General features: G+C 43.0%; 1 protein-coding gene across 1 annotated transcript; it reads right to left on the reverse strand.

The window, feature by feature from the left end:
• Positions 1–16,828: 16,828 nt before the first annotated feature.
• SPERT (spermatid associated) lies at positions 16,829–17,795 on the reverse strand. The gene is given in 2 exon segments (XM_009875471.1): positions 16,829–17,192; positions 17,194–17,795. Coding segments are annotated over 2 exon segments (966 nt in total).
• Between the last annotated feature and the right edge of the window lie 2,089 nt (positions 17,796–19,884).

Consider the following 19,884-nt stretch of genomic DNA (forward strand, 5'->3'; position numbering starts at 1 on the left):
GCCCCCCTCCTCTCCTCTTTTTAGCTCTTGCTCTAGGGCACCTATCAACCATTGCTCACATCAAGCAGGACTGGACCGGCTGTTCCCTCCACCAGTAGGAAAAAGTTTATTAACTTCTCCACATCATTTGGGTCACTGAAGGGAGCAGGATGGGAGCTTAATGCCAATAAAATCTTCATTTTTCTCTGAAAAGAGAGGCAGCAACCTAGGTTATTGCCAATTTCCATAAAGCTATAAAAGTCCAGCAGTATCAGTAAGATAGGATTCAGTCTGCGGCTCCTCATTATTCAGAGGGATGGGAGGATATGGAGACATCAGAGTAATCTGGAGCAGACAATGAAAGTTGTCGAGGCTCGTCTGATTAAAACCACAAATCCTACAACCCTAACCCTAATCCCCCTCCCTGGAAAGAGGAGATTAGCCTGGGTCCCAAAGAAGATAACTCTATCTGTTCCTTAAGTTACACGTTAAAATTCAGTCTCCTCCCAGGAGACAATATGCATGCGTATTGCTTTGTTCTCTCCCCCTAATTAGGAAAGTATAAGAAAGCAAACACTGCTGCTTGCACAGTAACTGGCACAGCGGAATGAGCAGCCACTGTGCTCTCTGATTGCTTTATTAGCATGTTAAGCCTACCCACACGGGCAGGGTGCTGAACAACAGGGACCTTTTTCAGCCTTTATGGGGTTATATGGTGTTTTGGAAGATGCTGAAGCAATCAGTCAACTTCTGAGCCCATTTACCCTGGTCAGAATCAGCAGCAAGTGGGCGGTGCTACCGGGGAGCGTGTCGGGGCACCGTGGCCCATCTGCATCTTCAGATCTCACATGGTCCTCTGGTCATTAGGAGCAATTTATTTTTTCAAAATGGGGTTATTTTCTGCTCTGAGCACATGAAGGGTGATCCTGATCTCTCCAAGGCTCCTGATCCAGCCAAGTCTTTGTGTCCTTAAAAGCTTTGTTTAATGTGTGTGGGACAGGACAGTTTCTTGGAGGGGTGCACTTACGTGTTTTGAGCTAAGAAGCCTCCATATAGGGCTAATGGTTTCAGCAAGCAGTTTTGTGGGACAGGTTGGAGCAGAGAAACCCTCCTGGAGAAGTGCAGCCACCACAGGGCAGGGGACCCACTGCAGAAACCCATGCCACTGGAGGGCTCAACAAGCCTTACTGAGGGACACCAGAAGCTTGCGAAACAACCCTTTTCAGAGCCCCGAGAAGCTGACAAAGTAGCATCCTGCATTAATGTGACTTTTTTTTTGTCAACTGGGTTCTGACTGTGCTCGAATGGAGACAAATAATAACTTGGTTTCGTTTTTTTCCAGATCAAATACAAACGAGACCTTTGAAATCAACTGGAAACCCTGCTGATGTCTTTAAAATACATCCATGGGAGGAATGCAAAGCATTAGCTGTAATATTTATTTTGCACAGCATAACTACGTTTTGAGAAGGGGAGGGTGGTGATAATTAGTAGCATAAATGTACCAAACTGTGTTTTCAACCATTAATATGGTGGCTAATATTAATGGAAATATAATAGAATGAGATGCTTTTAAAAGTATGGGATTTGACATGGTAAGGGGAAAAAAAAATGATGACATTTTAATGAGAAAATCAGCTTGCAGTAATTTTCTAAGTAATGATCATTTCCTGGATCTGACTAGCCTGAATAGCTTTGCCTTTGATGGGAGGCACTTGTGAGGTGTGCACTTGAGGACAGTGAACGATGCATTACAAGCCACATCTGTGACCACGCTAGAAAAGAACTCTTACTGTCCGCCTGGATGAGAGCCCAGAGCCTGACTACCTCCTTTCTGCTGAAGAGCAGGGAAGGTTCTTGGAGATGCTTTGTCCACTAACTACTAGTCACGCATCATATCACATCTCAAGTCTCTCAATCTATCATTGGAGTCACCTACCCTTCTCATTTGGAGTTGGAGCTGGGGATTTTGACCTTAGGTAGTCTATCTAGTCCTCCAGGAACACATGCATCTAATTAGGCACTCAGTATAAATCAAATAATACATGGAATCTTCTGACTGAACATGGATATATACTCGTGCACAATTTGCAGACGCTTCCTCCTTGCTATAAAGTGACTGATGATCTCACCCACTTCTGTGGCATGCTGACATGGGGGGAACATCTCAGCTTTCTATCAGTGAAGATGACCTGAAGGGATGGGATGGTGCTAATTGGACTAGAACGACAAGGGATTAGTCTCACCTAGCTTGGGGTGCCAACAGAGCAGTCATGTCCTTCTGAATGTCCCACTCTCGGCTCCCTTTACTCTTTGTGGAGAGAAATTGGCACATTTAGCATCTATTCCACCTGACCTCTGGGGAAGGAAAGGCCTTATACCTTGAAGGTGCCAATTTGCCTTTACTGGAGATAATGTCAGCCATGTCTGAGCTTGACATCTCTGCTGCAAACCTGCTGTTTGAATCCAGACAGACTAGATCAGTCCTCCCAGGATCCTCACAAAGTGAAGCCAGTGTATATACCTACACCAGTCTTCACTGATGGCATCGGAAATGCCCAGGGGTCAGAGGAAACAGCAAGAGAGATGCTGTTTCAAGGGATGGATCAGGATGATTTCTACATTGCCGTTCCAGTTCAGGTTGCTTGAACCTGCCTTATTGTGCCCTGGTGATAGGGAGGCAGGAGAACTTGTCTGTTGTCCAACTGAGATAGCATCACCACATTCTTCTGCTTGTGTCATATCTCCCCACATGTTCAAGAAGACCTCTCTGAGTAATATGGTTAAATCTGTATGCATCTTAAAGGACACAGCCTCTAAGAAATATTTCTTACTGTTCTTGGAGTCTGATGTCCAAAACATCCTCTCAGCCCATTGTAGTTCTGCAGCTGTTATAAAGAGAAAACTTGTGCTGTCCTCTATATGGCAACCTGTCTCTGGTCCCCTCTAAAGGGCTGAATCATGGTCATTAACCAGGGAAGTCCCCTGTGATGAAGATGTTCTTGTGGCTTAAAGCTCCTGGTGCCAGCCACTACTGATAAAAAATTCATAAATTTTGGGTCCAGGAAGGAACTAACTAACTGTAGTCTGAGTTCCTTGATCAAATTAAAGGCCATTTGATTTCACTCACTATTCTCACACTGAGCTCAGAAACCCTTGCTGAGCTATGACTTGATTTTTAGGAGGATATCAAACTGTTTTCTGAGGTTGCAAGTCAGAAAATAAGATGTAAGTGTATCCAGGAAGGTTGTTGCTTATGGTGCCCTCCTCTTCTGTATTGGTCATGCTTTGCAGAAAAGATAAACCCTGTCAGACTAAAGTGATTTGTTAATTTTATGTTCAGTGTTCTGTCCCCACTGTTACTGATTGCTCAAATGAATGACATGGGAGACCCCAGTGTGGGCTGTAGTCTTTGGCAAGCCAAAGTCCAGGAAATATGCTATTACCTGAGCATTTCTATTATCGTTGTTGTTGTTGTTGCTGTTGTTGTTATTATTATTATTATTATTATTTCCTTCTTGATGTAAAAATCTTAGAGGGAAAACTGGAAGCCAAACCTTCATGCCTGAACTGCAGCAACAGTAATACAGTGAGGTAGCTCTGACCACTTCGAAACTGTAATACCCATGAAATCAAGTGGACACCTCTAACATTCAGAAGTCACTGGAGCAACTCTATTGTTTTCTTTTCCCCAGTAGATTTATTCTGTCATTTGATTTTGTTCATTTTCTTTCCAGCATACTATGAAATTTAAAATTAAAGTTCTACTCTGAGGGGAAAGGTGCACAAGAGACGTTATAATTTATGTGAGCTTCCAAAGAAAAAACAGTGAGTTTTTGTCACCTGCCCTTTAAACTAGAGTATATTGCTCTGAAAGGTGTACCATATTGTAAGGAACCTTTAGTGCCATTTGCAGTATTGCTTCAAGTTTGGTTGCTCACAACTTAATTTCTCCGATGTTTTCCACCTAAAAGCAAATTGCTTATTAGGAAATAACACTGTAAAAATGGATCACGCAGAGACACTTTCTGGCATCAGCAGTAAGCATCAGCCCCAGAAGCATATGAAAATTTTGGGGTTATGGAGAGCTCTCACCCACCAGAACACACAGAGGCAAAAGGGATCAAGCAATGTGTGTCACTGACTCATGACCATTTTCTTGCTACATCTGCTGAGAGTTTTATCTTAATAATCCCATAGGGTTTCATTTCAGTCACTGCCACAGAATACACAAAAATAGATTATCTGCCTTTATTGTGGGTTTTTTCTTTCATTTCACCAGCCGAATTTTCTGTGCACTGAACTTGTTTGCATTAGGTCTTAATTCAGCAGAGCATTTAATGTTAATTCAACATGCATTTAATACTCAATGGGTTATTAGTAGAATAGCTTGTAAACATTTTCAGGATGGAAAAATGTGTCTGTGTTACAGCTGTCTCTTCCCATAGTGAAGGGAAACTAACGGTAGTGTGGAATCTCTTAAATTTTTTGCTGTTGTTAGCTTTTCTTTAAACGGAAAATGGAATTTGCAGCAGCCAATCTTGTAGCACGAGGAATCAAAAATCTCATACCCAGCTTCATCGTTTAAAATGTAGATTTTTATATCTAAGCCTATTATTATGGCTTCCTTTATAGCCAAGTCAAAAAAGCACTCATGGGGTGCTGCTGCTGGTCCCCTGTGAAGGCCATGCTGACAGGAGAGATACCCTGCATCTCACTGAAGACCTTCAGAGCAGCCACGATGGGTCCTCAAAGCCTTCCTCAAGCATAAGCCTACATCTTCCTTAAAACTTGAATACCTCAAGATTTCGCCTTTGAGCTCAAACCATTGATATCTTTCTTCAGTGAAAAACCAAGGCCAGTTGCTGATAATGGTGGCTCTTCTTCCTCAACAATCTATTTGAAAAGTCAGGTAGTGCTACCAAGCTGTTCAGCTCACGAGATTTATTTGTGCTTTCAGCACAGTCTGGAGGTACAAAGTGCCATATAAGCATTATTGGGACAGTGTTTTCAAAACTGTCCATCACAAGCTTTATTTCTGCACACTTGAGCATATTCTTATCATAGAATCATAGAATCATAGAATGTGTTGGGCTGGAAAGGACCTTTAAAGTTCATCTAGACCAACCTCCCTATAGTAAGCAGGGACATCTTAAGATCAGGTTGCTCAGAGCTCTATCAAGCCTGACCTTGAATGCCTCCAGGTATGGAGCCTCCACCACCTCTCTGGGCAACCTGTTCCAATGTTTCATCATGCTTCCTGCTATCTAGTCTAAATCTATCTGGCTGTAGTTTAAAACCATTGTCCCTCATCCTGTCTCTACATGTCCTTGTAAAGAGTACATATACATATTTATGTATATATATGTATATATATATATTTTTTTTAGCCATCAGTGCGCTTGTAGCAAGTGTGGGTAGAGCCCTTCCCGTATCTTCGTTCGCAAAGCCTAGCCATGTTGATGATATTATAACCCTATATGTGTGTGTGCACATAAGCATGTGTATATATGGCTTATATATTTTATACATATATATATGAATATAAGGAGCAACTCAGAATTATGTTAGAAATAGGTATTCCAGAAAAAGAATTAACCAGGCATGAATTGTGCCTCCTCATCATTTTATCTGATATGTATATTTGCATGAGAGCCTTGTTTCCACTGTCACTACCTGTGTCAGTGACAACTCAGCCAGTTACAATACAGATGTAGGATGGCAAAACTGCAAAGCTGAGAAAGCAAGAAGATTCCTGCCTTCTCAAGTGACGAGGACACCTCTCACCTCTCTATCTTCCGGGGTATTTACCAAGAATATATATTGATTGGTTTAAGAGCAGGAGAGCAGGAAGGCAGGCAAAAAGGAAAGCCATAGCTGTAGATGAATAATCTGCCAGTAAACTAGGATATCCCAGAGAGATACTCGAGCTCTGGTGAGGCTGCAGTGGTGTTGCAGCACAAGTCGCACGATTGATTTCTCCAAGTCTGGGCACAGCAGGCAGTTAAGTCATTTTCTGCAGAACAAGAAGCAGCTGTCAGGGAGCCTGGCCCTCTTCCAGGGTATGTCAAGCCCTCAGATGAGATGGACAGGTCTTCAGAATATTTTGCATATGTTTAAATCCCTTTCCTGAAGACTCTGTGACTGGGGATATCTTTTATTAAACTACTGTAAAAAAAAAATACCAGACAGCTCCCTTTTGGTTTCTGCCTTCACTCCATCACCCCCGGAGCAAGGAGTTGCTGCCTGTCTCGCTGTCATAGCCACTGGGCTGGGAATAAGTCCTGGGGATAGCCCACAGCTCCCTCCTTGCCCCTCTTCCCTCCTTTGCCTCCTTTCTCTGTTGAATACTGTGTGTTTCCCTCCAGAAAAAGAGCTGAGCACCATAGAGCTGTTACTGAGTTCTGTTATGATGAGAGGCTTGGGGGTGTCAAAGGAGGGAGTCAATGAGGTAAAGGATTGAGGGCTGATGGTTGACATCCCAGGAGAGTGCAAGCCCTGGGCAAAGAGCTTGTCATCTGGTTCTTCAGCTAAATGTCACCTCCCTCACATACCCTGCAAACTGTTTCTTGCAGGGACAGAACTAACATGCTTTTTGCCTTCAGGACAAAAGAATCTTTGCAATCCGTAGGGTATCTCAGTATATCAACTTTTCTAACGTGATCTCTCCCTTTTAGTGGAGAACTTGGCCAAGTATAGACAACCATAAGGCATATCTGGCTCTCCTAAACACTTATTGAGATAAATCAGTACGGCTCCATGTATGTCTGAGAAAATCTGTTCTACTGAGACCTAAGAAAGAGTTTTAAAAGGAGAGGGCAGGTCATACTAACATAGCGCAGCCCTCTACCGCTCCGCACTTCTGAACCACATCTACATCAAGTCCCATCCTGCTGGAGCAACAGCTCTGTGGCTGCATCCACCCTACAGAAATCCCAAAGCTGAATTATTAAGAGGAAGCATTTTAAATGGGGCAAGGCCTGGCCCTCCCTTTTGCCAAATGACATTTTTCACCTGTAAAAATTGCACCTCCATGTTTGTGCTTGCAAAACATTTCCCTGTGTATTTGCATCTCTCTGCACCTTCCCTTACCCCAGCAAATAACTGGAGGTGGCATCAGTTTTATCTGAGCTTGCTTTTCAATCCCAGGTGGGAAGAGTCCATGCAAATTGCAAGGCTGACTTTCTGAAAACGAGGCCTTGAATTACTCCTCGCTTGTATTTAACTTCCGATTTACCATATGGTGGGAAGATAAATTAGATAAGTTAATTAGGAAGCTGTGGAATTCTGTTTATCATTGTGCTATGCAATCATAGATGCGTCTTGCCTTTAGGACCCTGAATATGCTGACATGCAGTCTTTTCTGCATGCCAGCCTCACAGCCGCTCCATCACAATAAAGGAATGGGAGGGGGAGATAGTTGGAGTAGCCAAGCGAATCAGGAAAAACAACCAGCTAAATTGAGTGCTTTCTAATCTAATGCGTTTAAGTCATACTCAATAAAGCTTGCCAACAATCCCTGGCCTCTCTGCTGCAAAGATCACACAGGCATCTGATTAGAATAACATGCATCTTCAAAAAATCCTCTTTTAAAAAGATTTTCATTCTGGATCAGCACCATGTAATGAACTTGAAACATCCCTTTGCAAGTGGGGGGAGAAGGGGGCACTCACCAAGCCCACCCATCCCCAGGAGCCCTACTACTGTCTGCCTGTTGCAAGATGAAAAACCCACCAGCTATGGCAAGTTTCCTCTTCTCTGGCAACGGCAAATAAGTGAAACAGAAAAAACTCTGATCAGTCCTGCATTCAAGTCATTTCCTGAAACCAGTCTCGGGCTTGAGATTCAAGCCCAATTTTAGACACTAGCAAAAGCAGCCACACATCCAAGGGTCCCCAGGAACCTCATCCCTCAGGAGAGTATCCATTTCAACATATGTATTATATGACTTACAGTAACTCATCCTAGGTAAGGTTTTTAGTGTTTAGGGGATGAGGGTGGGGAAAGATTTGAAGCAAGATTAGCAATACAGTGAAGAAATGGGTAACCATGGTGTCACATCATGGGTAGAGCTGGTCTGTAACATGGGCTGTCAAGAGGAGAGAATCAAACTTTTTTTTTAAGGCTAATTTAAGTTTTGCATCTGAATTGCCTGAAAACCAGACCAGATGAAACCTTGATTATATGTCATAAAAGAGTACAGGTCATGCAGCTCATGCTTTGTTTGTGGATGTTCATTTGCCTGGAGAAGAGCGGCTCCATGGACTGAGTGCATTTACACTCTATCTGTGTTTATTCCCAGAAGAATTTTGAGCTTTACACTTACATAATAGCTGGTGTCTGTGCCAGAATATAGTACTGTCTTGGTCAGTCTTGGTAAATCCAATGTTCCAGTTCTAGAGATATTCTCTGGCAGGGTCGCTTGTTGCATCCCCCTACCCCATCTTGACATAGCATAACAACATGAATAATGTTGTGAATGAGGTGTCTGACCTTCATGAGAAGGGTTGTAGTTGTGTGTTATATTTCACACGTGGTGTCAGAGTCAAGAAACTTAGGGTCTCTCAGACTGCATCTGATCAAAGCATTGCTTGCAGCAGCAATGTTCAACACAGCTTCCCTTACTACAGCCTGGTTTCCCCAGACTGCTGGTATCTCTGCAGCCTGGAAAGATTAGAGGACATGTGATGAAGAAGTTGTTTCAGTCCAAGACATGCCTATAGGTGTGTTGGCAGAAGAACCAATTCACATGGGGGAGAAGGAGAGACCTGAGTAGATATTCAAGGACAGGGACACACTGGCCTTCCTAGCCTTATCCAGCAATGGGCAGAGAGGCAATGCTGAATACAGCAAAGCTCAGGGCTCCTTCCTACAATGTCTTCTCCAGAGGTCATTCTTGCTTGGTGACATTTCTGGCTCTGGCCTTGTGGGATGTGGTAGTCTCCCTTTCCTAATTGGACTGCACCTCTGACAGCTGGGGATGTGGGATGCAATCAAAGCTGCATGGTGTTCTACTCACTACCCCACACCCTCATCACCAGAAAATCCTTCTGAAGATGAAAGCCTAAGATAGCTGAGAAAATGTACAGTCAAAACAGACTTTCTGCATGCCAGTGGATGGGGAGAACTTGTAGTGTCAGCCATATTCTTCAGTTGTACCTAAAGTCCCTACAACCTCGCGCTTTGGAAAACTGGACAAGAATGAGGACGTGGTTTGTGATATATGATACCTGGAGAACCTCTGAGCTGTCTTCAATTTGCAAACACATTTAAATTGACCAGTAAATCATCCTTGAAACTTGGTGCCAGACTCTGCTTTTATTTGCTCTGGTAAAAACGTTTCAGTGCAGCACGAATGCACATAGTTTTTACTGGGAATTACACTGTCAGCTTTAGTGTGGCATATGGTACTGTGTTGTACCAACAATTAGGTATTTACAGGCATGCAATTTTACGCCTAAGGCTAACTTCCACCTAGCAATAAGGGTTTGTGCATATGGTGCAGATTTCCTATAAATAAGGAGCCTAGGTGGAATAGCAGAGCACTAGAAGTCTGAGAGAAGAAGAATTGCAATTTCTCCCTTTTTTTTTCCCATCTTGGAGACATACAGCAATGCATTACCTCCAAAAGTTCCCTACAGTGTGTCCCATAGGAAATAACTTTTCCATTCTCTTTATGGACTTAAACTAGCACTGTTACAATTCTTCCTTTAGGATGTTAAAGAATGTATAAGGAACCTATTTCTGATCTTTAGGTGACAGCGACACACAGTTTTATATTTCCAATGCAAGTGAAATCTGTTCCAATCCCTCAACTACTTTTTTGTTGAGTGCTCTTTTGCAGTGTCCATGAAATCTCTGATTATTTAAAATAGTTAAAAATAGCTATAGGTTAAGAGCACTTAAACCTTTTCATGCTCTTCAAAGAGTAATTTAGAAAACCTGACAGGGTTCATTATTCTGTTGCTGATCAGTATAATTTTTTACAATGCTGGTGGTGGAGTACCAGCTAGACCAAGGGAAGATGACTATTCAGAAGTAAGCCACTGAAATAAAAATACAGTAAGCAAAAGGCTTGGACATTGTTCACTAATGATCTCCATCATCTGAAATGTTTTTATATTTTAAGTGTATTAATGAGCTATAATTATTAGTGATCTCTGAGACAGTGATCAGAGAAAACAATTTGTGTGATGCAAACAGTGCAACCACAAATAGAAACACTGTCTATCTCAATCAGATAAGGTCCCTTTTGTTATAATGAATGTTATTACCTTCCTTGCTTCTTAAAATGTGCTTCACATGTTATACTTTACTGTCCTCATGCCACCATCCCATCACTATTTATGGTACCATCACATCTGCCATAGCAATGTAGGTTTTGAAAATGTTTTACCTGACTTTTAACAGATGGATGTTAATGGGATATTTATTTACAGAATAAAATTAAATCAAAGCTGAATCGTAATGCACAATTTACATAATCAGCTTTGTTCTGAGCTGGTGAGCTGTTTTTCATAGCACTTGGGACCCTTCAGTCACAGCTGCATCAAAGACACAGACACTGAGAGTGGAGATTAAACAATTTCCTAAAGCTAGAAGTCTTGATGAGAATCTATTATTCCATATTAGAATCCCATAATTTCTCCAAGTACTGCCATAAGATCAAAGATGTAAGTCAGAACTTTGGCATAGCCCATGATAAAAAGGAAGGTCCTCAATTTGCATTTAGAAAATATTTCGGTCAATTAGATTTTTCTGAAAAATTGGAAGGTCTACAGTTTTACCTTTTACACCCCAAATAACAAAAAAACTTATTAACCTAGGGGCTGGAAAGGCTGGAAAGATAAAATGTATATGTTTACAACAGATTCAGTGAGATTTGGCCATGCTATTTGTACAGTCTAACTGCAATTCTCTATCATGCTGAAGCTCAGTTTAGCTGGAGTTTTGCCACAGGCTTCAAGGAGACAGGACTGAACACACAGCTGCAATGCTGAGAACCTTCTCAGTGGCTAAATCCCTGACTCCAAGGCTGGGCAACCGGTTGTGAGGCACGAGGATAGGAATAAGCAAATGATTTTGGGTGCAGAAAATAAGCTTTCACTTTTCTTTACAAGGATATTGAGACAAGTAATCTCTATGAAGTCACCTACTGCCTCCCCTTTGGCATCCTTCAGGAGGATGCCCAAGCAAATGCATTGAGGGACATGACCATCACTCAGGACCAGTCTCTTTCCACCTAACACTGGCCACTCCAGGCTCTCCGCAGTCTACAGGGAAAGAACTGCACCCGTGGTGAGGGGTTCATCCCTTTTTGGCACAGCAGGTCTCTCTCCGTCCATTGCAGAAGCCACTTCAGGTGGCCATGGGTCTCAATTCCAGCCTTCGTTTAAGTGTCTCCACAGAGGTGGGATGAATATCACTTTGGAAACTTTGGTAGTGTTTTAAAGCTATCTACTATAAAACCAGTGAGCGGCCTCTGTAAGTAACAATTTCTTCTTGAAGTTTATCTGCAGGGTTGCTCCCCCACCTTCTTTGCACCTGACTGCAGGAATATTGTGAGTAATCTGCATTCAGATCCTAATGTCAATAAAAGAAGATGACTAGACTCCCTTCAGCACAAAGGTCGAGGGAACTACTTCTACTATACCCTGCATTGAAAAGTACACACCTGGCTAATTCTGTGCTGAACAAGAACCAACACAGCGAAGATCTGACCAAGCTGCTGAGAACCCCAACAAACAGCCCATACCACCATGGAGATCATTGGTTTTGGCCAGTGCCACAGCTTCTGAAAAACATCTTCAGGTTCATGGTATCGCAAGCAAAATTCTGGGAAGACTGTCTTCAGCAGTTAACAAAAGCAAGTCAGAGCTCAAGGAAGCTCAAAACACTTTGAAAAAATCCCTAAATTGCTATTTAGGGATGGGAGGATGTGCTTGGGCCGCTAAGACAAGCACAAAAGGCCATCCTGTGTGTTATATGAAAACACTATAAACTCATCTGCATTAGACTGTCTAATAAGAAATTAGAACAGGAAAGTCAGCATTTGCACAGAGTTCAGCTACAGGCAATAATCCAATTTACAGGGAAGCAAGAGGCTGGTGATGATCTTGCCAAAAACTCGGCTTTCCAAAAATAGTACTGATAAATGAGTAGTGCAAAAATAAGGAGCTAATCAGCACCAATAAGAAGGAGAGACAGGAAGTTTGTGTCTCTGAAAAAGGTAAATTATGCAGCATAAGAATGTCATCCATCCATTTCAAACCAGAACAGCTACCAGCTTCCAGAGACTTGTGAACAAGTGAATCAGTGAACAGGTTAGGAAAAAAATAAAAAAAAGCTTACTCCATTTTTTCTCAAACCTGCCTAAGTGTTACGATAATTAACAAGTTGTTTATGTAAATACCTAATGGTGCATTTTTCCTCTGTTTGTGCTTTAAGTAGGCTGCAACAGCTGTGTGCTCAGCTCTCCTCACCAGCACCCACCCTGCACGGAGACCTGTGGGACACTGATGGCCCCACTCAAGTGGTCTATGTCACTCGCTGGGGTCACGGAGCAAAGCAGAGAATGGAAGTGCTTAGAACTGTCCCTGTGTCATCCTGCAACACTCTGCAGGTGGCTCAGTCAAGTCTCACCACCCATGCTCCTGACACTGAGTAGGACTCATGTAGACTTGTGCAATAGTCATGATAACCTGCTTTTCTTCCATCATCTAGAAGTCATTCTTCAACACTGGCACCAACTTTGTTTGGTTTGTGATCAAATAAGCACAAACTGGAGATTTGGTACCTTCTAGGATTTTGAGAGTTTGCTTATAACAGAATCCTCTGCAAGAAGAGGTGCTAGGCAGTCATTATGGGTATTGTTATCTCAGCACATGACAGACTTGAGAAACATTTAAGGTGTAGGCTGATCCAACTTCTCTAGGAGAGATGCCAGAAAATGTACACCAGGTACAGACTTTTTATAACCACAAAGATCAAAGATCCAAAGCAGCGATCAAAGCACAAAGGGCTCACAAATCCTTATTCCCTCCAGGAACATCGCTAGCATTTGGGAGAAATCACATTTTCCCCTGAGGATCCTGTATGTGTTCCTGACAGTTAAGCCATGCCGAAACTAACTCAATTTTATTCACAAAGTAATAATTTCCCCTCACAAAGGAGAGATCTGGGTTAGTTGCTTAATGAAGACATGTCACAGAAAGCAAAGCCAGAGAGTGGGACTGATAGCACACACTCGTGAGCTTGTGTCTCTTCACCACCCGGTAAGGCATCTCCTCTGCTCAGGACTACCAAGCTCCTCACTCAGAGAACAGGATGTGCCCCCTCTAACATAGAGAGCTTCAAAATGAACATCTAAAGCAATTATAGAGAGAAGTACGTGACTACAGCTGGTCACTCAGATCATCCTAAAATGGATGTCTAAGAGAGGTCAGATAAATTGTGTCATTTCTTCCTATAGGCTAGAAAGGAAGCCCAAGATGACAATATGAGATCTGGATGTCCTTTCCTGGATGCCTGATGATAGATATGATGACTTCTGGGGGCCGGTTAGCTCAGTCAGTTGAGCGTGGTGCTAACAACGCCAAGGTCGTGGGTTTGATTCCCTTTCAGTCCCCATGTTTTGCCTGATCTAGTTGAGAGGTGGCATCCCTGCCCATAACAGGGAGGCTGGATTAAAATGATCTCTAAGGTCCCTTCCAGCCTAGGCCATTCTGTGATTCTATGATTCTCCCAAGAACCTTGCAGAAAGCTGCACATCTGTGTCTTTCTTGCCCATGTACAGAGATATGTCAGGAGTCAGTGCCCTGACCACCAGCAAAGGAGTAGTATATTTCTTCTATGAGGACACAAATAATTTTTTTTAAAATAGAAACACACGACCAAAGCCTGTCATTTCGGTCTCTACTCTCCTCTAGAGCTTGACATTAGGATGTCTGTAGATCCCCTCCTAATTCTTGACACAGATCACAATAGGGAGACACAGATCATCACTAGGGAGACAGCTAGGAGTAAAAGAGTGTGGCTGAAGGCACAAAAGCATGAACACATTTTCCAGAACAGGGTTGAGGTATTTATCTACATAGAGCAGTAATCCTGTCATTAAGCAGGAGCAACTTGCTGTCTGCACATCCTTCTGTTAAAGGCCATTGCTCCTCTCCTTCTCACCTGGTCTTACACACACAGCCCTTTCTACTCCTGCATCACTGAGAGCCAGCTCTTTACCTTTAACCATGAGATAAGATTTGCCTCAGTATCGTGAAGCCCTGACAGGAAAAGAAAATATCCCTTACTTTAAGCCTCTGAAGTAAATAGTAGTCGCTTGTATTTTGCCTGGTGTTGTCTGACTGAAAAAAAAGAGGAAAGATAATTCATCCTTTAAGCAGCTTGGTGCCAAATCACATAGAGACCTATAAACTAGAGTGACAAGATGTTTCTTGGGCCCCAGTCCAAAGAGGTAAACCTCACCATAACCTTCCCTTGGCTTTACAATAATGCTCCTACAAAATTGCTCTGCAGAAGTCTCCTTGTGCCTGTCTTGTCAGATTACCTAAAGACTCTCCCGTATTCTGCCTGAAAGATTGTGACAAATTGCACTGCATAAGAGGTTGTCCAGGACAGGGAGGAAAATGCATCTTCAAACACTCTGGCCACACAACTTAAAGCAGATTTTTTAAATGTGAGCATATCAGCAGGCTCTCCATCTCCTGTGTCATCAGGTCTTTCAAGACTAGTGTCTCCTTTCATGGCATGAGCAGATACACATCTGAGTACCAGCTTAAGCCACAGAATGGTGACCAAAATGCCACTTTTGGCAACCTACTTGCTTGCTATGGAGCAGCTGAGAGCCTGCTCTACCTGACTGTTCAAGAAATCAAGAGACACCTCACTGCTCTGTGCGGGAGATGTGGGCCTGCTGCTTGCTCCATTCACTCCTGTGGCCCCACCATGATGTCTGGGAGGAGGGATCTTCCTTTATTCATCAGCACTTTGTAGCAGATGGTTGTGAGTATGGCCTTGGACTCTGAGCTGGAACTCATGTTTGCTACTGTAGTCTTCTTGTCCACCCCTCCCAGGGTATGATTGCATGTGGCAGCTCAGCAATGGTACAGAAAGAGGCAATTCTCCCCAGAAGAAGTGGCCACACAGCCTGAGCACCACACATGAATGTGACAGCTCTTTCCTTTCTCTCCCTCTCCACCACAAGCATGGGCATACGCCTGACCTCACTTCATTTGCCCTGAGGCCATACCCCTGAGGCAGGGACCAAATTTTTGACTTGTTAACAATGGGCCAGTTCCACTCAAAGCAGCTTTATGGTGAACTGCAGGTGCTGCATGAGCTGGTCTTTATGCAGGACAGTATGGTGGCTGCTAAGCTCTGCAAGCCACAGAAGTAAAGGTGAAGAAAACACATGGCAAGGGCACTGCTGAGTTGATATATTATCAAAGAGTTCAAAACAAAAGATGGAAATCATCAGAAGTTCAAATAAAAAGACATCGCAAGGACAAGCTGCAAAAATCCTAGAAGAAGAATCAGCAGGACTGAGGTGCAGAGCTCAGCCCTTCCCCACCTGCCTGCAGTGGTCTGACAGGTGAGGACCTACTAGGTGGTGAACCAGGGCTGGTGAGGGTATTGGGGCTCAGCCTCGCAGCATGCATATCCCAGTCCAGTCCTCAGCATGTGACAGTAAGCTATTGCAGTACATGTGATCCTGCTTTCAAATGTCCAAGTCCAATGGAAAATTTCAGACAGACAGCTCAGACTCACAAAAGCGACCCAGGGGCTTCTGATGCACAGAGACAGGGCATTGCCCTTGTCCTTGCCCTGACAACTAGAGATACCAGTGCTCCTAGATTAGAGAGCTGTTAGTTCCATAAGCACACGTGATTGTTTGGAGACAAAGACACAATTCCTGGCCACAAGGAAGAGCTGGTCTAAAAAGTTTACAGGAATTTTCCTTTTAGCAGTGAGCTACAAATAAGATGTTAAGCAGTCTTTCCTATACACACTGCATCCTAAAAGTGCTGTTTATCAGCAAATAATAGTCTCAGTTGAAATCAGTAGGATTATTCAAGTGTACAGAACCAAGGCCATTTGAGAAGAATTAAGCCTAATTAAGGTACGAAATTATGGAGATAATTTACAAATAACCAAGGTGGAAGGACATGTGCCGTACTGGTGGATGGTGTTTGCTTTAAGGTCCTGTTATACTCAGACAAGGCATGGATTGTCTTCTGAGGAAGAACTTTAAACAATTTAAGTGTGAATGTTGGACTGGGAAAAAGAAATGGCAAGAATACATATATATGGCACATATAGGCTGTTTTTCTGTGTCCTGTTGTCTTTCATGGACCTGTCTCCTCTGGGAGGCCACATGTTCCATGACCCAGTGGTCATTATGTTCCCTGTATCAGAGAGGGAAGGCTGGTACATGGCAAAAGACACTTGGCCAGCCATAAGAAAGAAAGGGAACGCCAGGGATCCAAATTCAGCTCACACTTGGCATCCTCATTTTCAGGAAGCGCCCATCCCTCTGAGAAGTATGGCCAACATAAGATACCTCAAACTAAGTGTGAAAAGCATGAATTATCTTTTGAAAATCTAGGCCTTACTATCAGAAACGTTGGAAAATAAATGCTGAAAGACATGTTTTCCTGACACTAGGCAAATTCACGACAGTTACTCACACTGTGTAATGAGAAAGTGAAACACATCTAAGAAATGTAAGAAAGTTTCAGAATAACACAATGTTCCACAGATCCCTTCAGGCTCTACTGGAATTTTGTTAGGTTCCCTGAAACAAAGAGAGAATTAGCAGGTCTTATTGCACAAAGCTTCACATCTCTCCAAGCTGATGCTCAGTTGCCAGTTTCTATATGGTTGCTTCATACATTGGAGAAGTAATGGCAATGAGCTCCTTTTCCAGCATTTCCATTTGAGCCATAATGTCTGACACGGTATTTTTCACAGCGTGCAGCTGCAGCTTCAATTTATTGTAATCTTCCTGGAAGGATCTGTTCGTGTTGTAGAGAGTGTGACAGCCCTGTTTCTCCCCATGGAGATGGTTCACTTTCAGGAAGGTGTAGAGGAGTTCATATAAGTCCTGGAGAGCCTGGAGGATTTCAGAATCACCCTGCATGCTTGGGGCAGACTTAATTTTATTTTGATTCAGAGAGGTGTTCTTTGGTTTAGCTCCATGTTCCAGGGTTACCTTCTTCCACAGCTGTGATGGTGTCAGTGTCCTTCTGAAGATCTGAGCTGGCATCTTTGCTCCCTTCATGGAGTGTGATGGCTTTTTGGCCTTCCCAGTTGATGGGGACTGTTTTATTCTCCTGCTGGAAATCCTTTAAGACTCTATACTTTTCCTGGACTACCTGGTGAACTTTGTGGCTTGGGCTCACCTGAAAGCCTATTATCTTCTCTTGGAAAATCGAGAATGGCTTATGTTCCTTCTGCAGGCTTTGCTGAATGTTGTCAGTGTAAATAACTTGGACAGCTTTGTTTTGTGACTGGAGACATTGTAAAGCCTTGTTTTCTTCCCAGAGCATCCTGTTTTGGATCCAGAGGACTTGGTTTTCCTCCCAGAGGGCTCTGTTCTCCTCCCAGACACTCCACTCATTTTGTGCCTTCTTGTTGAAGAGCATCTGATGGGAAGAAAAGGCTGGCTGGCAGCGGGTCTCATTCACCCATTTACCATCAATAAAGACAGATATCTCATCCCTCAGTTTAATTCGCGGGGTGATGGAGTCTGTCTCAGGCTCTGCACACTGCATGCTCTGGTTTGTCAGATCAAAAGCAGACATGGCCTTTCCTTAGTAAATTGAGGAGGACTGTACGAAAAGACTTCTTATATGACTTCTACAAGAGGCCAATGTCTTCTGGCATGGAGCAGGTGGCACAGCGGGGCTGTAGCTTAGTCAGGACTGAAAGAACAGGGAACACAAATGCACAGAGTTACGGCCAAAACTCAAGGTCAGAATTACAGTAGACAGGAGCAAGCAAATAAATCAGTTCCTGCATTAGACTATGTTGTCCCTTTGACTCTGAAAGGTAAGGGATACACCAGAAGTGTAGTTTACAGAAACTGAGAAGTTTGTCACTGGTAGAGAAAGCAACTCTATGTCAGCACCACAAGCTTTTGTGTCAAAACTTGGACTGTCCTTTTATCTCTGCTTGTTTTTTACAGACATGTAAGGGAGTAGAATATGAGAATATCTTGTGCCTCAGAATAGACTGTTCCCAAGTGACTGACAGACACATAAATTAAAAATTGTCATGGGGCTGAAACCAACATTAAAAAAAAAAAAAGTTTTTAAAGGATCACCATGTAAACTAGCCTCGAGAGCAGCTTTTTCTTGTTGAGGCCCAGTAGCCTGTGTTAACTGAATGCCACGAAAATGCAGTGGCAGTTGTGCTTTTTGATCTTAAAATCCACAGCAGAAAGAGCACCGAGCGATACAATATGCATAAATATTTAAAACTCCAAACCACAGCCCATGGACATCAGGGCCAGGAGAGCTCTTTTGCTCTTTGCAGGTTGCACAACCCATAGATAATTCTCCATCTTTTCTTCTCATTTCTCTCATCACTCTTTTCCTCATATCCCTTGATAGCTCCATTTTTTTTTTGCTTTCTAGCCTTGCAACAGTGATTGCTCATCTCTTTACTACAACCCAGCTGCCTCTTTTTCACATTATCAGAAAACCCATCTCTTTAAAATCCATACTGTGGGACTGTACCTCCAATGCTTCTCATTTCAGTTACAGAAACCTCAGACTTATCTGCTCAACATTCTTCCCTCCTTCCCTCTACCCAAAATATTGCAGTTTAAATCACCTTCTAGTAGTGAGTAAACCTGGGCAAAGGAAGGACTTCAGTCTTTTTAAATGAAAAAAAAAATCACAAAAAAATATTTTGTGCCAAAGAAAATCTTATTTTTGCAATTTTTACCAAGATTAACATTGTGCGATTTTCATGATGAAGTCATGTGAACCGAGGTTGAACTATTTTTTAAAACGAAATTGTTGGAATTCTTAGATTTTCCGCACAGTGTTTCTAAGAGAACAAATGTGCCCTTTTCTACTTAAAAAAAAAGAGCTAGTTGTCAAATTTCACCCAGGTCTATGCCCCCTCTCACCTGCTGCGGTCCTCCAGCTGCCCTCCTATCCCTTGGGAAACCCAGTTCTGCCTTTCCATGGGTGAGGAGAGTTCTACCTTCACAAATATAGCCCTTGTGTCTCTGCCCTGAGCGTTAGACATGGGGTGACCACCACAGAAAACCTCCTCATACCCTCCATCTCTGCCATCACATTGTGCATCCTCTGCCCTATTTTCACCCTCTCTTTTCCAAAACCTGCTGCTCCTCCCTCTCCCATTCATCTGCATCACATAGCATTGGATCTGTGAGTTTCTCCAGGTTACTTCTGAGAGCCAAAGTCCTTCATCACCCTCCCCAGCTTGCCCAAAAGGTCAGAGAATTATTGATTACATTTAAAATCCAAAATACCTTAATACAGGTCATGGCAACTGCAATATAGCTCCACTTGCAGTAACATTTTATTGCAATAGTCTCTGTCTGATTTTCACAGTTGTCTTCCACATCACTAGCTGCTTTATCTCACATCAGACTTGTGTTTTCATAATATTATTCCTCTGCTAAAAGAAGTTTCCTACAAAACTCCCAGTTTTGGAGGGTTTTTGTTTCCACTTATGCCATGTGCAGAGCTGTACATCACTCCCTCCCTTGCACCCTCTCCCCTGCAGCCTTCCCAACCCATCCCATTCCCTCAGGGCACCCAGGCCCATAGTTTCCACCAACAGCCCCAAGATGCAAGCAGCTACAGTTACTGAAGTCACTTGTATTTAAAGTGTTTAGACAGCATGTTTTCAAGA

Source organism: Apaloderma vittatum, unplaced genomic scaffold (genome assembly GCF_000703405.1).
Source record: "Apaloderma vittatum isolate BGI_N311 unplaced genomic scaffold, ASM70340v1 scaffold6818, whole genome shotgun sequence".
Lineage (NCBI taxonomy): Eukaryota > Metazoa > Chordata > Aves > Trogoniformes > Trogonidae > Apaloderma > Apaloderma vittatum.